The sequence below is a fragment of the Micropterus salmoides genome, unplaced genomic scaffold, assembly GCF_014851395.1.
Source record: "Micropterus salmoides isolate LMB-PRFRI ecotype aquatic unplaced genomic scaffold, ASM1485139v1 Ms_hic_scaffold_21, whole genome shotgun sequence".
Classification (NCBI taxonomy): Eukaryota; Metazoa; Chordata; class Actinopteri; order Centrarchiformes; family Centrarchidae; genus Micropterus; species Micropterus salmoides.
Window position 1 is genome coordinate 20,513,389 of NW_024041262.1, and position 19,759 is coordinate 20,533,147.

General features: G+C 41.7%; 1 protein-coding gene across 4 annotated transcripts in view; it reads left to right on the plus strand.

The window, feature by feature from the left end:
• Positions 1–19,759, plus strand: part of sdk2b (sidekick cell adhesion molecule 2b) — a 272,687-nt gene that overhangs the window by 249,501 nt on the left and 3,427 nt on the right. For 2 of the 4 annotated variants that reach the window (XM_038735898.1, XM_038735900.1), the window contains exons 29-44: positions 40–234; positions 901–1,102; positions 1,364–1,467; positions 2,268–2,338; positions 2,947–3,079; positions 3,592–3,648; positions 4,272–4,373; positions 4,696–4,811; positions 5,191–5,377; positions 6,732–6,869; positions 7,262–7,471; positions 7,553–7,678; positions 8,624–8,788; positions 8,939–9,079; positions 10,905–11,064; positions 15,559–15,688. In XM_038735898.1, the coding sequence (XP_038591826.1) occupies positions 40–234; positions 901–1,102; positions 1,364–1,467; positions 2,268–2,338; positions 2,947–3,079; positions 3,592–3,648; positions 4,272–4,373; positions 4,696–4,811; positions 5,191–5,377; positions 6,732–6,869; positions 7,262–7,471; positions 7,553–7,678; positions 8,624–8,788; positions 8,939–9,079; positions 10,905–11,064; positions 15,559–15,688 (2,237 nt within the window). The remainder of the gene's footprint in view (positions 1–39; positions 235–900; positions 1,103–1,363; positions 1,468–2,267; positions 2,339–2,946; positions 3,080–3,591; positions 3,649–4,271; positions 4,374–4,695; positions 4,812–5,190; positions 5,378–6,731; positions 6,870–7,261; positions 7,472–7,552; positions 7,679–8,623; positions 8,789–8,938; positions 9,080–10,904; positions 11,065–15,558; positions 15,689–19,759) is intronic. The other 2 variants (XM_038735899.1, XM_038735901.1) reach the window with 1 other exon arrangement.

The following is a 19,759-nucleotide window of genomic DNA, read 5'->3' on the forward strand; positions in this document are numbered from 1 at the left end:
TACCTCCAATAAGATTGGTTTGTCTCCCTGTCTCTCCAGCCTACCAGATCACATACCACCTCAACTCCACCAATAGCAACACAGCCACAGTGGACGTGCTGAGCCCCAGCGCTCGTCAGTACACAGTGACCAGCCTCAAGCCAGAGTCCGTCTATGTGTTCCGCATCACAGCGCAGACGAGGAAGGGCTGGGGCGAGGCTGCTGAAGCACTGGTGGTCACAACGGAGAAAAGAGGTAACCATAATTAATTAAATGTGTGGTGTATTATAATAATAAAATATTAGAGTGATGGATGTCTGGCAGCAATAATTTGAATGCCCATGGAAAAAAAAAATTGTTGTCTTGAATGGTGTTTTGGAAAGTGAAGTGGTATACTGCAAACACAGTTACAGTGGTAAGCATCATTCTGAGAGAAGACACAACTGTACGATCTGAGTAATGACACAACTTGTAGAGAGCTGTGGTAAGCCTTCTTTTGGACTCAGTTCATTTCCAGTTAACAGTCCAGTTAGCAGATGTGTTTTCTAAAGGAGTGTTTGTGCCCTGTGGGTGTTTATCAGAAGCGCTCTGATGCAGTCCTGAGATCAAATCAGTCCATCTGCTTCCCTCAAGGCATGTTGCATATTGTTTATTCTGCAACTTTCATTTCTGTGCTACTTTTCATTCATTAGAATCTCACTTTTTTCTTTTTTTTCTTTGCAGCGTAGCACATGCAAATGTGAGCAAGCAAAAAGTGTTTTTCTTTCCCAAAACCATTTATAAGATCTCCATTCTTCCATGTATTCCTCCTCCCATCATCCATTTCCCACCCATTCCCTCAATCCTTTGATCCCACTCACCTAAACTATCTGTTACCTCTTTCCTTATCTACACCTTCTGTCTGTGTGTCCATTCTTCCAGCTCGTCCCCAGCCCACCAGCCGTCCCATGGTTCCTCAGAAAGAAGTTCAGGCCCGCCATGTTTTACTGTCGTGGGAGCCGGGCAGCGACGGCCTGTCCCCTGTGCGTTACTACACGGTGCAGCTCAGAGAGCTTCCTGAGAGCAACTGGACAGTCCACTCTGCCTCTGTCAACCACGAGGCCACCTCCTACGTAGTATCTAGGTAGAGACTATGTTCTACTTTTCGGGGGTGGATTTTTATTTAGAACATTTCATCCTCTGTGTTACAACAAAGAAATTCAGTAAATGCCGCTGTCAGCTTTAAGCTTGGTTTGGTTGAAATTTGTGCCTCGTAGTTTCCCTGAAAAACTTGTAGTGCCCACAGTGAGACTACATTTCTCCTTTAGTTGCTTTAAAGGTTTAAGATCCAGTGCAGTCGTTTATTTTCAAGATTGATAGGCTTCCCTGTGCTTCCATCCCAAAGGCTGAAGCCCTTCACATCCTACCAGTTCAGAGTAAAAGCCACCAATGACATAGGGGACAGCGAGTACAGCGAGGAAAGTGAAGCGATCACGACTCTACAGGATGGTAAGAGTGGCATGATGTGAAAACATCCTTATTCAGAGTGTAAATAGTTGATTAGAGAATTGGCTTGATCTTAGAGGAATGGTTTGTCATTTTTGGAAATATGCTTATTCACTTTCTTGCTGAGAGTTAGATTAGAAGATCGATACCACTCTGTCTGTATGGTAAACACAAAGCTACAGATGGCAGCCGGTTAGCTTAGCTAAGCAAAAAGATTGGGAAAAGGAGGTAACAGCTAATTTGTCTCTCTGAAACTAACAAAATCTGCCTACCAGCACATCTAAAGCTCACATATATGTAATTTGATTAATCTGTCAAAGTGTAAAAAACAACATTTTGTGTTTCCATTGGGTTTTCCTGGCAACTTCACAGTGTTGACAAGACTTCAGGAAGTCATTGCGCCCAAGAAATAGTCCTGCACACAACAGTGAATAAATCTTATTTCCCAAAATTTATAATAACTATGAAAAGAGTGTAATGTCTGCATAAATGAGCCTATTGTTGTAATGCAGAAACTACAGGCAAAGGCAGCAGGTGATGTCATGAGTGCACCATCTGCGGTTACCATGAGACAAGAGGGCAGTACTAAAACCTTGGTGTTTGCCCAGTGGTGCTCTAACCAACTAAAGAAATGTTTTGTCTACAAATATTTCAAACTGATTTCATCTGTCAATGGCTTTTCTGTGTTAGCTATTGTGTGTTTATGCTCCATGAATGCCACTGCACATGGATAGATTTGTCATCTTGAATTGTGCACATTTTCAGCTCAATTTAGCTCATTAATCTCGCTTTTATTGCCTCAGCGCCAGACGAAGCACCCACAATTCTCTCTGTCACGCCGCACACAACAACATCAGTGCTGATCCGATGGCAGGTAAGAGGAAACAGTAAAACTGTTTTTGTTTTATGTTTTCATTGTTTGCAAAATCCATGAAAGTCTGAGAAAGTGGCCTCTAATGAGAGACCATGACAGTTCATAGAGTATGCTTATACTTAAAGACTGGCTGCTACACATTTTTACATACACCCTCTACTGTGTGTGTCAAACAAAAAGCACCCTCTCTCACACTCACACCTGAATTAACAGGTCATAAAGAGGAAAACAGGAGGCGCCAAGCCACAATTTCACTTTTATGGAGAAGACTTGTAGAGTTTATAAGTAGACAGAGGTACTTGTTTTCTCTCTGTGCTGCTACCCTCTGGCCCTGCTCTCTCATGTTCAGTCATGGGGGATTTCTCCGTGTGACTCACCTTTGGATGAGCTCAGTCTGAGTGGAGATTTTTTGTGTTTCATTTACTGTAAGTCTCGTCAATGATGGTAAGTTAGAGACAAAAAAACAGGGTTATGAAGTGGAGGTTTTACAGTGAAGAAACTAGTGAAAATTACGATGATCACGTGCACTATTCTCAGCTATCTGTGGGCTTCAGGTCTGTCACATTAAACCTTAATTCCCCATCTTTTCCCACTCCCCCATCTTATAGCCCCCCTCTGAGGAGAAGATCAATGGAATTTTATTGGGCTTTCGGATTCGATATCGCGAGCTGATGTATGACCGTCTCCGCAGTTACTCTGTTCATGCCATCAACAGTGCATCCTCCTGGGCCGAGGCAAATGGTGAGGAATTACTGCAGCTAACATGACAAATTGTTGTATTCTACCACCTACACTGTTGGTTCCTTACACAAATACATTTTGTAGTGTAACATTTTCATTTAGAAAAACTGTTGGTATGTTGCATTTGTTGTAGTTGTTGTAGTTATTTCCATGAGAGATAACCTTTCACGCAGGCGTGTTCTATTCTCAAGATCTCCACACTGGTCTTGACACTTCACAGCAAAACATTTCATCTTGTGATCAGTAGCTATCAGCTGCAAGCTATTATTAGGTTTACTCAGGTGCCGCTCTGTTTCATCTTCTCCGTGTAACTTAGCCCATAATTTCACTCTCGTTGTATCAGTCAGTAAGAGCTATGATTACTGTAATTGTGTGGGGGTTTTATGCCAACAGTGATAGCCTTTTTAACAACAGAAAAAGTAGACATTGGACACTGATACTGTTGACTCTCCGCTACCTCCCTCTCATTGTACCTTTTTTTATCACTTCTTCTTTCTACCTCTCCACCGCAGCCCCCTACAGTATCCGAAATCTAAGTGATTCAACCCTGACCCAGTACGAGTTGGACAGTAAGTTTAGTTATGTCTCTGTCTCACAAAAACACCTTTTACTCAGTGATTCAGTCTCCAAACAAATGAGGTTTAAAAGAAGCTATCTTATTGTTGGATCTCACCATAGGTCTGAAGTAGCCTGCTGCCTTGAATAGTGATAAAAAAGCAGAGTGTCAAGCAAATTAACACAACATTTGGCTACTTATATTCAACAAACAGTCTCAGTGAGGCTGATGGAAGCCCTCCGTCTACAGAAATCCTTGGACACTGAGTACACAAGCTTGCATAGTCCAACATACTCCTTGGTTTGCACATGTCCACTTATTTGGATAAGCACTACAAAAGCAGATGGACACATATTTCTCCTGTAGCGCTGTAATTATTTACAGCAGAAAATCAGTGTTCAATTCCCCATAGCACTGTTGTGTGGGTGGGAGAGACACAAGTGAGGGATCATATCATTATTGCACTATGCTGTTTTACCAATAGTTTTAGGCTCCTGGAGGTAGGCGCAGAGATGTGGGATGGTGGGTGTTTCAAATTGGGAGCAAATGGACATTAAACTTGAAAAGTGCAAGTCACTATTTGATGTTAAATATAATGCCTAACTTTATACCCCTGGTTGTTTACTTCTACTGCAGAGCTCAGTAAACACAAGCGCTATGAGATACGCATGAGTGTATACAACACTGTGGGAGAGGGGCCAACCAGCCCGCCACAGGAGGTGTTTGTGGGAGAAGCAGGTATGTACGCATCCTGTCATTTCAATCAACACAGACTCAAGTGCAAAGAATATTTGACCAACCTCAATACAAGTGGATTAGGCTTTTCCATACAGCAGTTGCTCCTGACTATCTGTGTGTTTCAGTGATCTCCTTTAGAATCATGCTAAGATTTAACGTGTAATTTGTCTTTTTAAGGACGTTTCTATTTAGCTTGAACATTTTAGGATTTTCTCCTTTAAGCTGCAATGCTGCCTATCTAGAAACTAAAACAAACACTTATAATACAAAAAATGTCTTTGTCTTTTAATGTATGGTTAATGTGTGTGATGGCTTTCAACAGTGCCTACAGCCCCACCCCAGAATGTGGCCATTCAGTCTGCGACAGCCACACAGCTGGATGTGACATGGGACCCTCCCCCTGTGGAGGCACAGAATGGAGACATCCAGGGCTACAAGGTCAAAGTCATACTTTTCTTAAACTCTCCAGAAAGTGCCACATTGGGCTTACTTCTCAGTAAAGCAACAACATCATTTTCTGCTTTTATCATTATCTAACCATTTACATGTTTTTATGGTTCACAAGGGAATGCATCTATTTGATGTTAATCACCATTAAATGCACATTTTTACACTTGTTCACTGTTTTCCAGAGGGGCTTTCAATGAAAGGGTTTAGTCTGTTGCTCAAGAAAACATTTACAGGGAATAAAATTTAATTGCTTTCCCTTCAGGGAGTTTGAAGTGGGAGTTTTATGGAAGCAGAAGTTGTTGTATTCCCCAAACAGCAACTGTAGACATACATTAATATTTATTCATGCCTCGCTTAATCCATGTAGGTTTACTTTTGGGAGTTCCAGCGTAAGAATGAGACAGAGCGGCTGCGGACCTTGTTCATGCCTGAAGGAGGCGTGAAGCTGAAGAACCTCACTGGTTACACCACCTACATGATCAGTGTAGCCCCTTTCAATGCAGCTGGGGACGGACCCCGCAGCCCACCGACGAGAGGACGCACTCAGCAAGCAGGTATGTCTAACCACCAGATACCACAGAATATGCAAATTTGTTATTCACCATGAATGAGCACAACAGTCACAACTACTGTGATCAAGCAATATAGTAAAACAAATATTTCTGTATGTAATGAATGAACACATGATGGAGAGGTACAGAGAAAAAGAAGACAAGCTGAAGATAAATGAGGTAACAGGATGACTAAAGCAGATAAATTACAGCACGTACAGCTATGTTCATTCATTTGTCATATTTGTGTGCTGGTGGTGGTGCTGATGTTAGTGTAGAGAACCCTGAGAATTTTCTCAAAGTGGGTGAGTCAACCATGAGGAAAGAATTTGTTGTGAAGATGATGCTAATCGTTGCTGTCAGCATGCCAAACGATGTTAGCGGAACCACACACAGCATAAGTTCCTAATCAGCAAACCCACTCTGAACTCATTTGCTGAATCTCCTGTTTTGTCTCAAAAGTAGATGGTATGAAAATTCTGTAAGCAGGCTTTCTGTCCGCCCCTAAACTTTCTCTTTCTTTCTTTGTTAATCCCCTGTGTAAAAGAAGCCATTTAAATATTGTAAGTTGGCCCAGTAAAAAGGGAAAAAAAGGTGTTCACAGCTTCTTGGTTTCCTCTCATGGGTCACTGTCATGAGAGGAGGAAGCAGATGACAAGCTGGATGGGGGAGGAGGGAGGAGCACAGTGTAGATAGTTATCCCTTCTTTTGAAAAAGACAAAGGGGCTTTGTCTTCTCGTCTTGCTTGACAAGTTTTCAGTAAGTTACAGCAGCAGCAGTTCTGACCTGCAGATATAGACTTTGCTAAGAGAAAAGCAATCACTTTCTCAAATTTGCCAAACACAAATAAAAGAGCAGTTGTACAAAAGAAAGAAAGAAAGAAAGAAAAGAAAACTCATAGCCTCTAGTTAATGTAGTTTTTAATATTTCCACAGGCATTATGTTGTTTGCATATGGAGTGACCTTAACATGTTTTCTTGTTCAGGTTATCGCAGGCGAGTTAAGAGCCAGTCCCACGAGGTGTTTTACATCCACAAAAAATTTAATTAACAGATTAAGCTAAATTAATTAACAATTTGATTTAAAGTATTCACATATATAACTCACAAATATAAATCTGGGACCTTTGTCATATGGGTATCTTTTAGTTTAAACTTTATTATTGGCGCTGCAATGAGCCCTGTCTTTCACAAACACATTTTAGTTTGCACGGCCTCCCACACACGTTTGCACAATGTTTTTTTCTGCCATATGTCCAAAGAGTTGTCAATGAAAAACCTCCAAAATCTCTTAGTCATATCTAGTTGATTGATTGTTTCCACTGCGTCTTGTGACCTTTGAACTCTGCATGTTCCAGCTCCCAGTGCTCCCAGCTTTATCCACTTCAGTGAGCTTACCACCACCTCGGTCAATGTGTCCTGGGGCGAGCCCACCTTCCCTAATGGCATAATTGAGGGCTACCGTCTGGTCTATGAACCCTGCACACCTGTAGAAGGTAAGGTCTCATCCTTACCCATTACACTTTACTCTGCTTAAAATGGTTACAAAAGCTTCATGCGCACTACAAGATATTTTAGGATTATAAATTAAAATGTTTGTTTTGATCAGTTTAATCCAACCTGATCAAGATCTTGTGGTGTGCATCTTTCTGTCTCAGGCCATAAGCTAATCATCACCTTGACCACAGCTTGTATGTCATTGCAACGTTTTACATATCTTCTGCTATCATTACAAATGATAGCTGACTACAGTGCCAAAATCCAAACATATTTCCCACTACTAATTCCATTACTGCGTGTGTGTGTGTGTGTGTTTTCCTGTGTTGAGTGTGCTCCCACATTGCCTGGCCTGAGTAAGACCTGCTCTAAATGTGGTTTGTTTGTCTAGAGTCCTCAGTGGCCTGTGCCGACTGTCTTCACTCCCCCTCCCCCCCAGGCGTCAGTAAGACAGTGACAGTGGACGTGAAGGGGAGCGGCCCCCTCTGGTTGAAGCTCAAAGACCTGGCTGACGGCATCACCTACAACTTCCGCATCCGGGCCAAGACCTTCATCTATGGGCCAGAGGTGGAGGCCAACATCACCACCGGCCCGGGAGAAGGTAGTGGCCGTAATGTTTGTTGATGAAAATTCAAATGTTTTTAATTCTTCATTTTAAATGCCCTTAAATACTCTTCCTCAGGAGCCCCTGGACCCCCTGGAGAGCCCTTTATCACACGCTATGGTTCGGCCCTGACCATCCACTGGACCAGCGGGGACCCAGGACGTGCTCCCATCACGCGCTACGTGATCGAGGCCAGACCTTCAGGTGTGTGCCTCAGCTGCATAAAGACATGTCCTGATGATCACCACTTGAGTCATGAATTTGTAAACCTCGCCTTATGTAAGCCCCCTTGATAGTTTGATTAAGGAAAGTGCAGTTAAGTGTCAACATCTGCTGCCCCAGTGTCTGTGTCACAGTTTTTTAAATGGGTTATTGATCGTGGCACTGCAGTTGAGACAATTGGCATCCAGTTTCAGTTGTGATTGACAGGCCCCCGGCAGGGCTAAGATGGTGATGAATGGTGGGTGACTCACAGGAAAGGATGTATTTCACCACTTTTAAATGAAAATTGAGGCGGGTGCTTAGTTCTACATTTTAAGGAGGATTAGTAGCACGGCTGATGAAAATATATAGCATAGATTAATGCGCAGTGGGTGACGAAGATGGTTTAAACCAACCTCACATACACACACACCTCCCCTCCCCCTCATGTTCTCTTATCCATATGCCAAGGGCCATAACTCTCTGCAGTATCATATAACTGGGTGACTTGTCTTTGTCTTCAAATCAAATTACACCCGCTTTTCTAACTTTTGCGGAAGTTCAGCAATATGACAGATGAACTCTGGTGCTTGTTTATGTTTGCATACCCCATTAAAAGAGTCAAACTTACATTGATGTTTACAAGCAGCGATGTGTAATAAATGGTCTCTGGCAGGATTTCCAAAGTAACAGCAAGCCGTCTAACATTTGAAATATGGCTGCACCACTTTTAATGATGTAGATTTGGTCGCTGTAAATTTTATGGGTGCAGTGAAATTGATGGATTGTATAATATTTGTAGGAATTATGAATTATACTGGGAGCTGCCAGCCAGACCGGAGCCTTATATCAAACAAACAACAAAGACATATTGACATAGTTCAAATGAACGTTTCACTGTCCTCTGACCCATACTCACTCAAAATGATAACTTAAACTCCATTACAGATGAGGGATTGTGGGATATCCTAATCAAGGACATCCCCAAGGAAGTGACATCACACACATTCAATATGGATATCCTGAAGCAAGGGGTCAGTTACGACTTCCGGGTAATTGGAGTGAACGACTATGGCTATGGCTCCCCAAGTCTGCCCTCCCCTTCTATATCTGGTGAGCTTTCATGTATTTGTTGATAGAAATTTGAATTATATTCATTTGCAGACTTGCAAATCAAATCACCTGAGGTTATTTAGACATTACAGAGTTATAGCGAGTCCTTTTTAACAACCTTGAAATTCAAATTTTCTGTGTTTTGTCCAGCCCAAAAAGTGGCTCCCTTCTATGAGGAGTGGTGGTTCCTGGTTGTGGTGGCTTTGGTGGGGCTCATCTTTATCCTCCTGCTGGTTTTCATCCTCATTATCAGAGGACAGAGCAAAAAGTATGCCAAGAAGTCTGAATCAGGTGAGTGCACACAATTGCACAATGAAATGGGGCATTTAACTGTAATGGAAGCCTTGTACATTGCCTCTAACCCAGTGGCATGGAGGGCCAAGAATCTGATGACTGGTTATGAAAGAGTAACACTTTCAAAAGGGATTTAATGATTTGCAGTTTTAAAATACTGAGCAGTGCTAGCTAACTTTTTGAGAGTGGTATATTTTGAATTTTGAATGAATCAGATAATTGACTGAGTAGCAGCTGGACAAAAAGGCAGAGGCTAAAAGGAGGGAGGCAGGAGTAGGGGAGCATACTTGTCCATTCAGTGCAGCTCTGACATCAGCGGGTATTTCTCTCAGCTCAGCACTTCTGCCATGGCTGTTTAGCTGCCAGGCAGCGGAGGGGAGGAGGTCCCTGCGGGTCACTGCCCATCTTTCTGACTGACAGAGGGAAAACAAGAGGTTCCTTCTCACTCCAACACAAAGACGCTCTCAAAGCCTCCATATTCCCCTCTAGGAATCTGGCCCAGGCCACTGGACCTACCCAGTGTTTTTTTCTTTTTCTGTGTGTTTGCGTAACCACCAATTGACCTCAAGTAGCCCTGGAGCAACCACGGAGGTCCTGGCCTTCCCCATAAGTCTTAGGATGACTTAAAGTGTTTTTAACCTGTAACATGGCGAGCAACAGCCCCTCCAAACATTAATCTACTGTAGAGCAGCATGGCAAGCCTGTCACTCTCAGTTTATAGTGTTAGCTGTTTGATTAATCATGAGGGACACTTGGAGTCGATGCAAAATAGTAGTGTTATTGCCCATTCATGTGTGATCCACAGAGAGTGTTTACACAGAGAGGCACCCTCATTTATCACATTCTGAAGTATTTTGTACATGAGTTTGCGGACACACGTGTGATTTGTAATCATGACTTTGTGATGTTATATTCTATAGGGAATACCATTACATAACTTTTATCCATTCTGTGTTTAATATATTGTATAACACAACCAGGAAACATTTTATTGTGGTCAATTTCTGTGGTTTGACGCTTTTATCCAAAGTGACTTACATTTGGGGAACAACATACAAGCATCAACAGAGCATCAAATACAGCAGAGATCTACAACTGACAATGCATACTAGTAAGAGCAGCAATAAATACTAGTAAGAGCTAATAGCACATATCACATCAATGGGGTAAATACCTAGGGAAAGAAGAAAGAGTTAACAAAAAAGTGCAATCAATACAAGATAATTGTAGGGAATAGAAGAAGAAGAGCACAGGAAGTGCATGTTAGAGGTGAGGAGTTAGAGGTGTCTTAAGAGTGTTCTCCGAATGTAATAATATTATGTAGTATTTCTGTCTAACATTGGGAAAGGCCTCTTCTATGTGGTTGTATGAGGACCTGCAGTATAATAAGACATAAGACTAGAGACTACCGGCACTTACTAATTAACACCCCAGGCTAGCTGTTCCCCCTCTTTCCATTCTTTATGGCGAGCTAAGCTGACCAGCTGCTGGCTCCAGCTACATATTTTGTGGTACTGATCTTTTCATCTAACTCAACAAGAAAGCGCATAAGCATATTTCCCAAAATGATTCACTATTGCTTTAAATCACGAAAATGAGATTACTTGGACTTGACTTACTTGAAACTTAATTAACACTATACACAGATTTAAAAAGAAAATGTACAAATGCCATGTTAATTTAATGGTATTAAGCAACATTACTATTTAATCATTTGTCTACTTTTTATCCTTTGATTCCTAATTTTGTTCACTCACTCGGTCAGTTCCATTCACCCCCTCAGAAACTAACCTGGCTGTCCGTCTGGCCTGTGGTCACACAGTGTCTCTGCATGTGTGTCCAGGTAACAACTCCAACTGTAACGCTCTGACCCACGGAGACATGGTCAGCCTGGATGAAGGCCGTTTTCCTGCTCTGGAGCTCAACAACCGACGGCTTTCTGTTAAAAACTCTTTCTGCCGGAAGAACGGCGTCTACACCAGGTCAGTGATCTATGCACAGGCAGCTTATAAACCAGAAAATTTCAAGTGCAGATGATATTTAAACTAGAAGCTTATTTTGAAGCTGAAATGAAATAACCATATGGTAAAATAATTGGGTTATGCATGGAAACTTAACCTCATGCCTGAAAACATTTTCAGCTTTGTGGAAAAAAACACTCTCCTCCTGACAACTTGGACTTAAATCCACTCTGCTTGCTATTTAAAAGCAGCATATAAACTGACTCACTATGGATTCTCTTTTAATGAGCTTCTGTATTTCAGTGAATCCCAGCTGTAAGACGTGCAGCATGCTGAGACCATGACCTTGTTTAAAGCCAATCACGCTGACTGACACGTGCTAAGAGCACTGCGGGGACAGAGTTATACATCCACTTTTAGATCCAACTGTATACCTTGCAATAGACATTAGTACCATTTAGGTAAGAGGTGTATTGGGTTCGGCTGCGGTCATGTTGTAGAGGACAGGTGAAAGGATGTCATAGCATTCTGTAGTGTTACTGACTGGGTGATGTGATTTGGAGGAGACAGCTGCACTCTGATGTTTTGCAGAAAGGAATTAGCCTCCTTTTTGTGTGCACATGCATGCGTCTGTATGTCCATATTGTGGAATGTAAATCTTTTGTGTATGGGAATGTCTGAAATGTGTTTGGGTACATACATTTGTATGTGTGCATATGAGTGTGGCCTTGAAGACTGATCAAAGCAGGCCCAGGTCTTTGAGGAGCTTCCAGTCAGCTTGCTATTATGTCTCGGGCTTGAGGCGGGAGGCTGGGAGCAAAAGAATGCACAGATGTACTTTCAAAATCAGTAGTCTTTGAACTCAGCCCATAGCGGAGGAACCCAAATCCCAACACCTGAGCCAACGATTATAGATTAATGCCACACCTTGATCTCCGGTCTCAGAATACCAAAGACAGGATGAAGTCCTCTGCCTGATACCAGGATCAGAAATCAAACACACTTAATCCCACTGTATTCATTCTAATTCAGAGCTGTGTCGAACAGCAAACACCATTTACGGTTGATTTGGGATGGAGATTTTCTCTGTGTGGAGTTCATTTGTTCACAGTTTAACAAAAGGGCCAATATGCATGACGGTAAATTCAATCGCCATCACAGGGAAGTCGATGCAGTTCACTTTTGGTGTCTGACTACTTAATCTGTCACTACTTAAATTGTCAATATGCCTTTTTAGCACTGAAAGAAGGTTAAAGTGAATGCTAAGTAGAGTAGAATAGTATTTTGTGGTCCTACTTTTTATGTAAGACTTTAGCAGTCCAAATCCACTCTGGCAGCAGATAAACTCCTGTTTTGACACACAGGAGTCCAAATGTTTTTCGGGGTTGAGGTTCAACATCCAGAAGATCCATGTTTTTACTGCTGCTATGACAGACAGGGATGGATTAACGGCATCATTCCTGTGTGGATTTGTATGATTCACTTTCAGTAGTTTGAAACCTACTTTGACACACTGGTTTGGGGTTTAGGAGGAGGTCTTGGTGAAGTAATTCAGTGTAGATTAACATGGTTTTAAACACTCTTGAGTGACAAAGCTCTTGAACACTTCAGACATGTTAATGAGTCCCTACAGGCGATTGTAGCAAGAGGAGAGCCTGATAATGAGTAAAGACCAGGGGCAGATTTGATTTCACCCCCTGGTTCTCATTTCTTACCCGACATACTGCTGACTGAATTTTGGTGCGAGAGGATTAAGTGGACCCATCTCTATCCAAGTGAGAGAGCTGATAAATAATTTACGCCTCACTCAACAGCGTATGAGAGTCAAGAAGAAGAGGAGAAAGTGGGCTGAGCTTCCTCAATGTTTTTAAACAGGCAGTTTATCATAATGTCTCAGTTGGCTCTCAATAGCTTTTTATTCACATTGGCTCAAGCTCTTTGTTACAAGGGGCTCGCTGCAAGGACTGCTGAGGAATGCAAGTTGGTAAAGGTTACAGTGGAGCCTAATTTGGAGTATAAGTGCAGAAATGAATTCCGAGCTGTGATTAAGACTTTGTTGTAATTTTTTCTGAATCGGACGGCGTCTTAGAAAAATTGTATCTCTGCGGGGAGATAAACAACTATTTTAATAAGTCATGTCAAACTAACACTCATATAAAGTGTTTATGAAAGGATGTTGGAAAATATTTTCCAGAGCTGGGTCAAAAATGGCTTGTAAATGCTGTTAATTATTAGTTTTATGTCTCTGTACAAAGACCTAATCTGGCACCGGTTAGATCACTCAAACACTTCAAAATGTTCAAAAATGTGTTTTACTGCTTAATAGATAGATAATGACTCAATAACTATTAAAAATTATTTTCATTTATTTACTTCTTTATTTATGTCATTACTGCTTTCATAGCCCCTAATTCAGCATGGTGTAACATTTGTAGGTATAATATATATATATATATATATATATATATGGTAAAACTACAAGTAAAGATGTATAAAAGTATGTCCATAATACAGTGAAGCCCAGTAAGCGTTTACAACACAAAAAACAAAGGGGAGATATCATGAATGACAACATGTATACACCCATCTGCATGTACGTAGCACAGCTAGCCGATCTTGTTTCAGTATTAGACTGTGACACTTGAGCTCTGTTGAACATCCTCAAACAATCACAGAGATATCACACAAATTAGCCAAACTGTGGTACACTGTATATAAGTAGCTCTCTCTTGCACATGTTTGACTGTGAATTAACTCTAATCTATCTCAATATAACTCACCGAGCGTAAATGGATTACAGCTTGTTATGTGATTTCCCTGTGGAGTTTACCATTTTGTCCACACCAATCTCATAATACCACCCCTTGTGAAAATGGCTGGAATTTACCCACAATATTTTTGAAATGCTTTCGAAATATATTTATTTGGAAAAATGCAAATGTGGTTTCGACGTGAAAAGCGGCTGTGTATGTGCGCTGCAGCAGCTCCACTGGCATCGAGTGTCGGCCAACACTATGGCCTGGAAAGTCAACAGGAGTCAGTATGTCCCAGTAGTCTCAGCCAAACCAGCACCAATCAGCAGAAACAGATGGGTGTTTGTTTAGCAGGACCAGGGACAGTGGAAAGTACGGAGGAGCTTAAGGACCAAGAGCTTTTTTTCCTCTCATATTTACTTAAAGAACCCCTGACTAGAGCACACCATTTTAGGAAATGTTTTTCCAGTATTTCATCTTTCTCATTTTGCCCTTATTTTTCCTCATTCCTGCTTTCTTTCAACTTCTAAGTTCACTCAGCACCTCTCCTCGACCCTATTCTCACTTCACTCTCCCTTGGAAGATCCTCCCTTTGCTCAGTCCCATCACTTAGACTCTTTAAACTTACATCAGAATTACATATTTGATCGCAGCAGTGTGCCACAGACAGTTTAATCCGCACCATCATTCATGTATCATCTAGAGCAAATCTTGCGGCTGCCATTTATTTGATGACCCCTTGAGCGCCACAGAGTTGAGTTTATAATTTAGTCACAAGGGCCCAGTGGTTTGACATTCCACAGCCCACAGTGTGGACCGAATCAGGGGGAATTATTCATTCCAGGAGAGACTGGCTCTGGGCAGCCATCTGATGAGTGTCCCATGATTCTCATCAAGCTGCACTCCCACACACACAGACAGTGATATATGTGAACCTGAAATAAAGTACTGTCTCAGATGTTAGTGAGAATGAAGGAGGCCTCAAGTCATTGCACAGCTTGCTTATGAAAAACTGCTTCAATTTTATTGGCATAAATTGGGCTATAGTTTCTGTTGGTTATGATAGCATTGTACTCACTAAAGTATTTGCTGAGAGGAACACGGCAACATCAAGTCCAACGGGGCAAGAAACACATGCGCTTAGCGCCCGTTCAGACTGACATCAGGAAATACAAGTTGACCAACAGATCTGTGAATTTAAAGGTTTCACACAAGCCAAAACACTTACACAATAGTTTGTACTAAGAGACTAGTACTAAGAGAAGATTCAGAAACTCTGAATAGTTGTTATGGCACCAACTATTTTATCTTTTGCTGCAACATTTACAACACATACAGCAGAATTACAGCATGTTGCAAAGTTATCTACCAGTATTTGGTTGGCTACTGCAGCACCCCCATTGCGCTGCCAGACTGGTTCCATTCAAATGAATGAGGGGCCTGCATTTTTTCATGCAGGGCCAAAGTCAGTCTTAACGTGGCTTTAGATCAGACAGGCTGTAAACAAGCCAAAATGATTTTAAAGATTGCTTTTTTGGCTTTTATTTCATAGTTGACAGCAGATGTTAAGCAAAGGCTCAGATCACAGAAATTACTCTGATGAGCAAAAACTACAAAAATAACCCACGTTGTAATAAATTGGGATTAACAGATTTTAAATGGTGATCATGAAATGTCAGAACAATGTAAGGGTCAACAAAAGTCATGGATTAATTAAAGTCATGGATTGTACTCTGATAGTCTGTCTTTATCCTTTGCCCAGGTCTCCCCCTAGGCCCAGTCCAGGCAGTCTTCACTATTCAGATGAGGACGTCAGCACAAAGTACAATGACCTGATCCCAGCAGAAAGCAGCAGCCTGACTGAAAAACCCTCTGAAATCTCAGACTCACAGGTGCAGTAGCAGCTCTTATTTTTTTACACTATATGTTGTATGGTCTCTGTATGTCTGCTATCTGTGTGCATTTAGTGTGTATTTGTTATATGTTTGTACCTGTCCATGTGTGCGCACTGTCATCTCGAATTCCTCAGGAATTCAGCTTTGCATTGTCAGCTGTACAGTGTTTTGTGTCAGTTCATACTGTCTTTTCTCTGTTGCCTGCAGAGGTCATAATATATAGCTACAGTATGCAGGAGGAGAGATGTATGACTCTGCACACTGGCGGCAAAGCAGTTTTTAGACCAGGCAGTGACCTGTGGAGAATGTCACTCTGCAAACATCCACCTGCGATCCAGGCTACTACACACAGCACTTGTTATGTAAGACAGCAAGGGCTGGTGCACGCTGCAAAACTTATTTTAGTGCTATTTATGTATTAGAAGTTGCCTCTCCAGGTTTTGAATCTCTTGAATTTTTAGTCCTTTAAGCAGACACTGTCAGGACTGATAGATGAAAAACAACTATAGCTAGAATGTCTGGCTTGTGGTGTTTGCTATATGCTGAGCCACACTGCTTTTGCCCAGTGAATCTAATCAATAAACTGTGACTTTCTTTCTGTCTCTCTTTATCTTTCCATTGATCAGTCTGCGTTCCACCCACTCCCGTGTCTCTGATTTCCTTACTATTGTCTTTTTTTCATTTTGAGTTTTTCGTTTATTCTCCCTTGCTCTTCTATCTGAATTGTTTCATCCTATCTCCTATATGCATATATGTTATTTCTGTTTTTGTTTATGTCACCTCCCTCCCCGGCTTTCTGTGGTTTGGGTGAACCATCTTGCGGTTTGCGGTCTGGTTTTGATCCTACTCAGATGAAAGCGTCAGGGGGGGGAAGTGGTCCTGAATTTAAATTCCCTTGCTTTCAGGTTTTCTTCAGTGCTTTCTTTCATCTAGGAATTCTTTACTCTAGGCATTTCCCAAATTATCTTGGAATATCTCTCCACTAGATATGTCCCTTGTGTGAATTCCGCAGCCAGAGATCTCTCCCCACCTGGCCTTATCTGGCCCTAAGTCCTATTTCCATCAAATGAAAATCTCCCTACAATGAATCGTTATGGACAGGACCTTTCGCAGCACGATAACATACCCTCAAATGAATAATTTTGTCATCTCATCACCTGTCTGACATATCTACAGTTCGCACTTGTGTATGATGACGACACCTGCCCGCTGCCACACTGCACATTTGGCTTTGATGAGCTAAAACACACAATACCCTGCCTGTTACCCTAGGGCTCCTCTGCCATGCCCCTGACAGGCCACCATATCAGCACCCAATGGTGCTTCTGAAAAATCCAGGAATGCTCTTTGAAGTTTTATTGAGCGGATAACTCTGAGCTATCAGTATGACATTGTGCTGTCTGTCCTGTTTAATCCCCAGGGCCTCCACCAGCAGGTATAAGTTGACTATTGTGCTTCTCCTCAAGAGGGGATTTAAAGGAAGCTAACATTGACTTGGCAAGGCAACAAGGCCACCATTAGTGCTCTGCTTCCCCGCAGGTAGAGCCCTATTGGCTTTTTTTCCTTTAGAGTATAGGCTTTCTCATTTTCCAAGGCTGTCTCTGTGACACTGTCTTTGTGTGTCATTTTAGGCCGAAACCAGTTGAAGCCCGATGATCTCATCTCTGAGTTAGAGATGGATTGTAGATTATGCTCTCTTTGCAGAGTTACATTCCATGGGAGGGAACTGAAACTGTAGCTTGGTTACTGCAGCTTTTTTGGCTGTGGCTCAACTGAGAGTACTGTCTTGGATCTTCTCTAGCAACAACACACCAGTTTGTTTTGACTTATGTCTGAAGTATGATGTCATAACCCGCAATAAAGTAAAATTGATGAAAACAAATAAATTATATTTTAATTTTAATAACTATGGCATCTGGACGCGACAGAGGATAGAGGAGAGACAGAAATGATGGAAGCAGGAATGAAATGAGGTGAAAACTGGCCTCATAAATTCCCTTAAACTACAGGCCGGTGACAAATTAAAGGAAAAAATTAGAAGTCGGAAAACACAATGTTTTACGCTCATTAAAGTAGGTCCACCAGTGTGGGACAGCACTAGTGCCCAACAAAATCTCAAATCCCTTGATTAAAGTTGTTCTGAAGAAGCAACATACTGGACATTATAGTCTAAGTGAGAGGGTATTGAGCTAAGGAGACCTATATCCCTGTCTGGATGATGACAAAATACATGCAATACACTTGATGCAGCAGGCTTTTCAGTGTGCTACTGAAAACACATCCTCCCATTCCTGTTTTCCTTTAATCTCTTTTTTTAAATAGAAATTGCTAAAACCACACACAAACATACAAAATGTATGTACTGTGATTCTCGCTGGACTTTTTAATCCGCCTTCAGCCCCACATATACTGTTATTGTCTTTGTCTCTGGGGAACCCTGCTGTGTTCACTTCATCAATCAGACTGACATAGACAACCCCCCTCTCTTTGCAATAATCCATAACTAGAGGACAAAGGACTGACCCACTCTGGTATTGGGGTATGCATTCATTTGGGGGTGGGGGCTAGCCCCAGGAGATTGTTCTTTCACTTCCATGCCATTATATAAACCATAGAAAGTACAGTTCTCTCAGTTAATCACAAGGGGCTTTGTGGAACAGCTACAGGCATAAATATAGATAAAAACAAGATCAGGTTAAGCACTGACATGAAAACATATGCCGTTTTCAATTGAACTCACTCCAGAGTGAGGTCAAAGGTTCTTGGATATAGTCTGAACACCTGCCTTATTTGCCAACAATGACCCATTTATCTCCAATAAATAGTCATTCTGAACCATATTTAATTCACACCCCACACATGTTCTTTCTCCCCGATATTGTTAGCAAATGTAAACAGGGACACAGGGCAACTTTATTATGCTGCTGATAAAATAAACTACTGTCAAGAGGTTTCACCAGTTAATTGGATAGATTTCTTAATCTTTTTCTCTGCCTAATTTAACATCATAATGATGAAAAAAATTAATAATCACTGTCATTGGCAGTCTGGTATGTGTCTGTCTTAAACATATTCTTGCATAAATGAGGGGGTGGTGGTTCCCTTGAGGCTGGAGGTGCAATGCTGCATTTCATGCCTTAAGTCTGTTTCTTTCACAGTATTCAGCTCTAGTAATTGGCTTGTAATGAGCTGAAGTAAGGAGCTGCTTCACGGGCTGTGCTCCTCCAGAGGCAAATTGTCACTCTGCTGTAGGTTCCTCAATTGTATCCTTGAGTTATTTCTGTTAAACACTGGTGATGAACCAAAAGCGAAAGGTGGGCAGATTGGAGTGGTGTATACTTGTATGTAGAGCATTTCAAGAGTCAGGACATCTGTTGCGCACACTTCACGGCTAAGTCAAGGTAGGCAGCAGTAGAACGCAATCCACTGTGTCAACACTTGGTCTACACCCGCTCTTTCCCACTACCACACACACACAAACACACACACACACACTGGAGTGGTGTTTCATCTCTAAAATGCAGTGTTAATCCTTTTGGAATGAAGTAACACCACTTGAAGTGGCTCAGTAGATCTTGTTGGTCCACTGTGAACGGATCTTGTTATTGTGTTGTGTCATGTTGCTAAACACACTGGCATGACTGGAATGCTTTTCAACTCTGGTTCGCCTCAAGTGTTTACAACTGGGTAACAATATAAACAATCACACAGCCATTGATTCATCTCTCACCCCTACTCTCCTTATTGAGAGGGTCAACAATAGAAAAGAACCAATCCTTGCTGTGCACAAAAAATAGGACAAAACATGTATAAACTCTGCTGACAGCTAAAAAAAGAAAACCTTCATATAGCGGTTTGGCATAGGAGACAAGAACCATATTGAGGCTGAGGAAAATATGAGCGTACTGCCACATGTATCACATATGTGCTGTGCAATATCCTTCGAGTGCGTGCCAACAGCCATGTTTCTGTCTCAGAAGATGGAACCTATTAATATGTGGGGAGAGAGTGCAAAGAACCTTCAGACGGTCACAATAATCAGCACCATCTCTGCAGTGTAACTGTTCT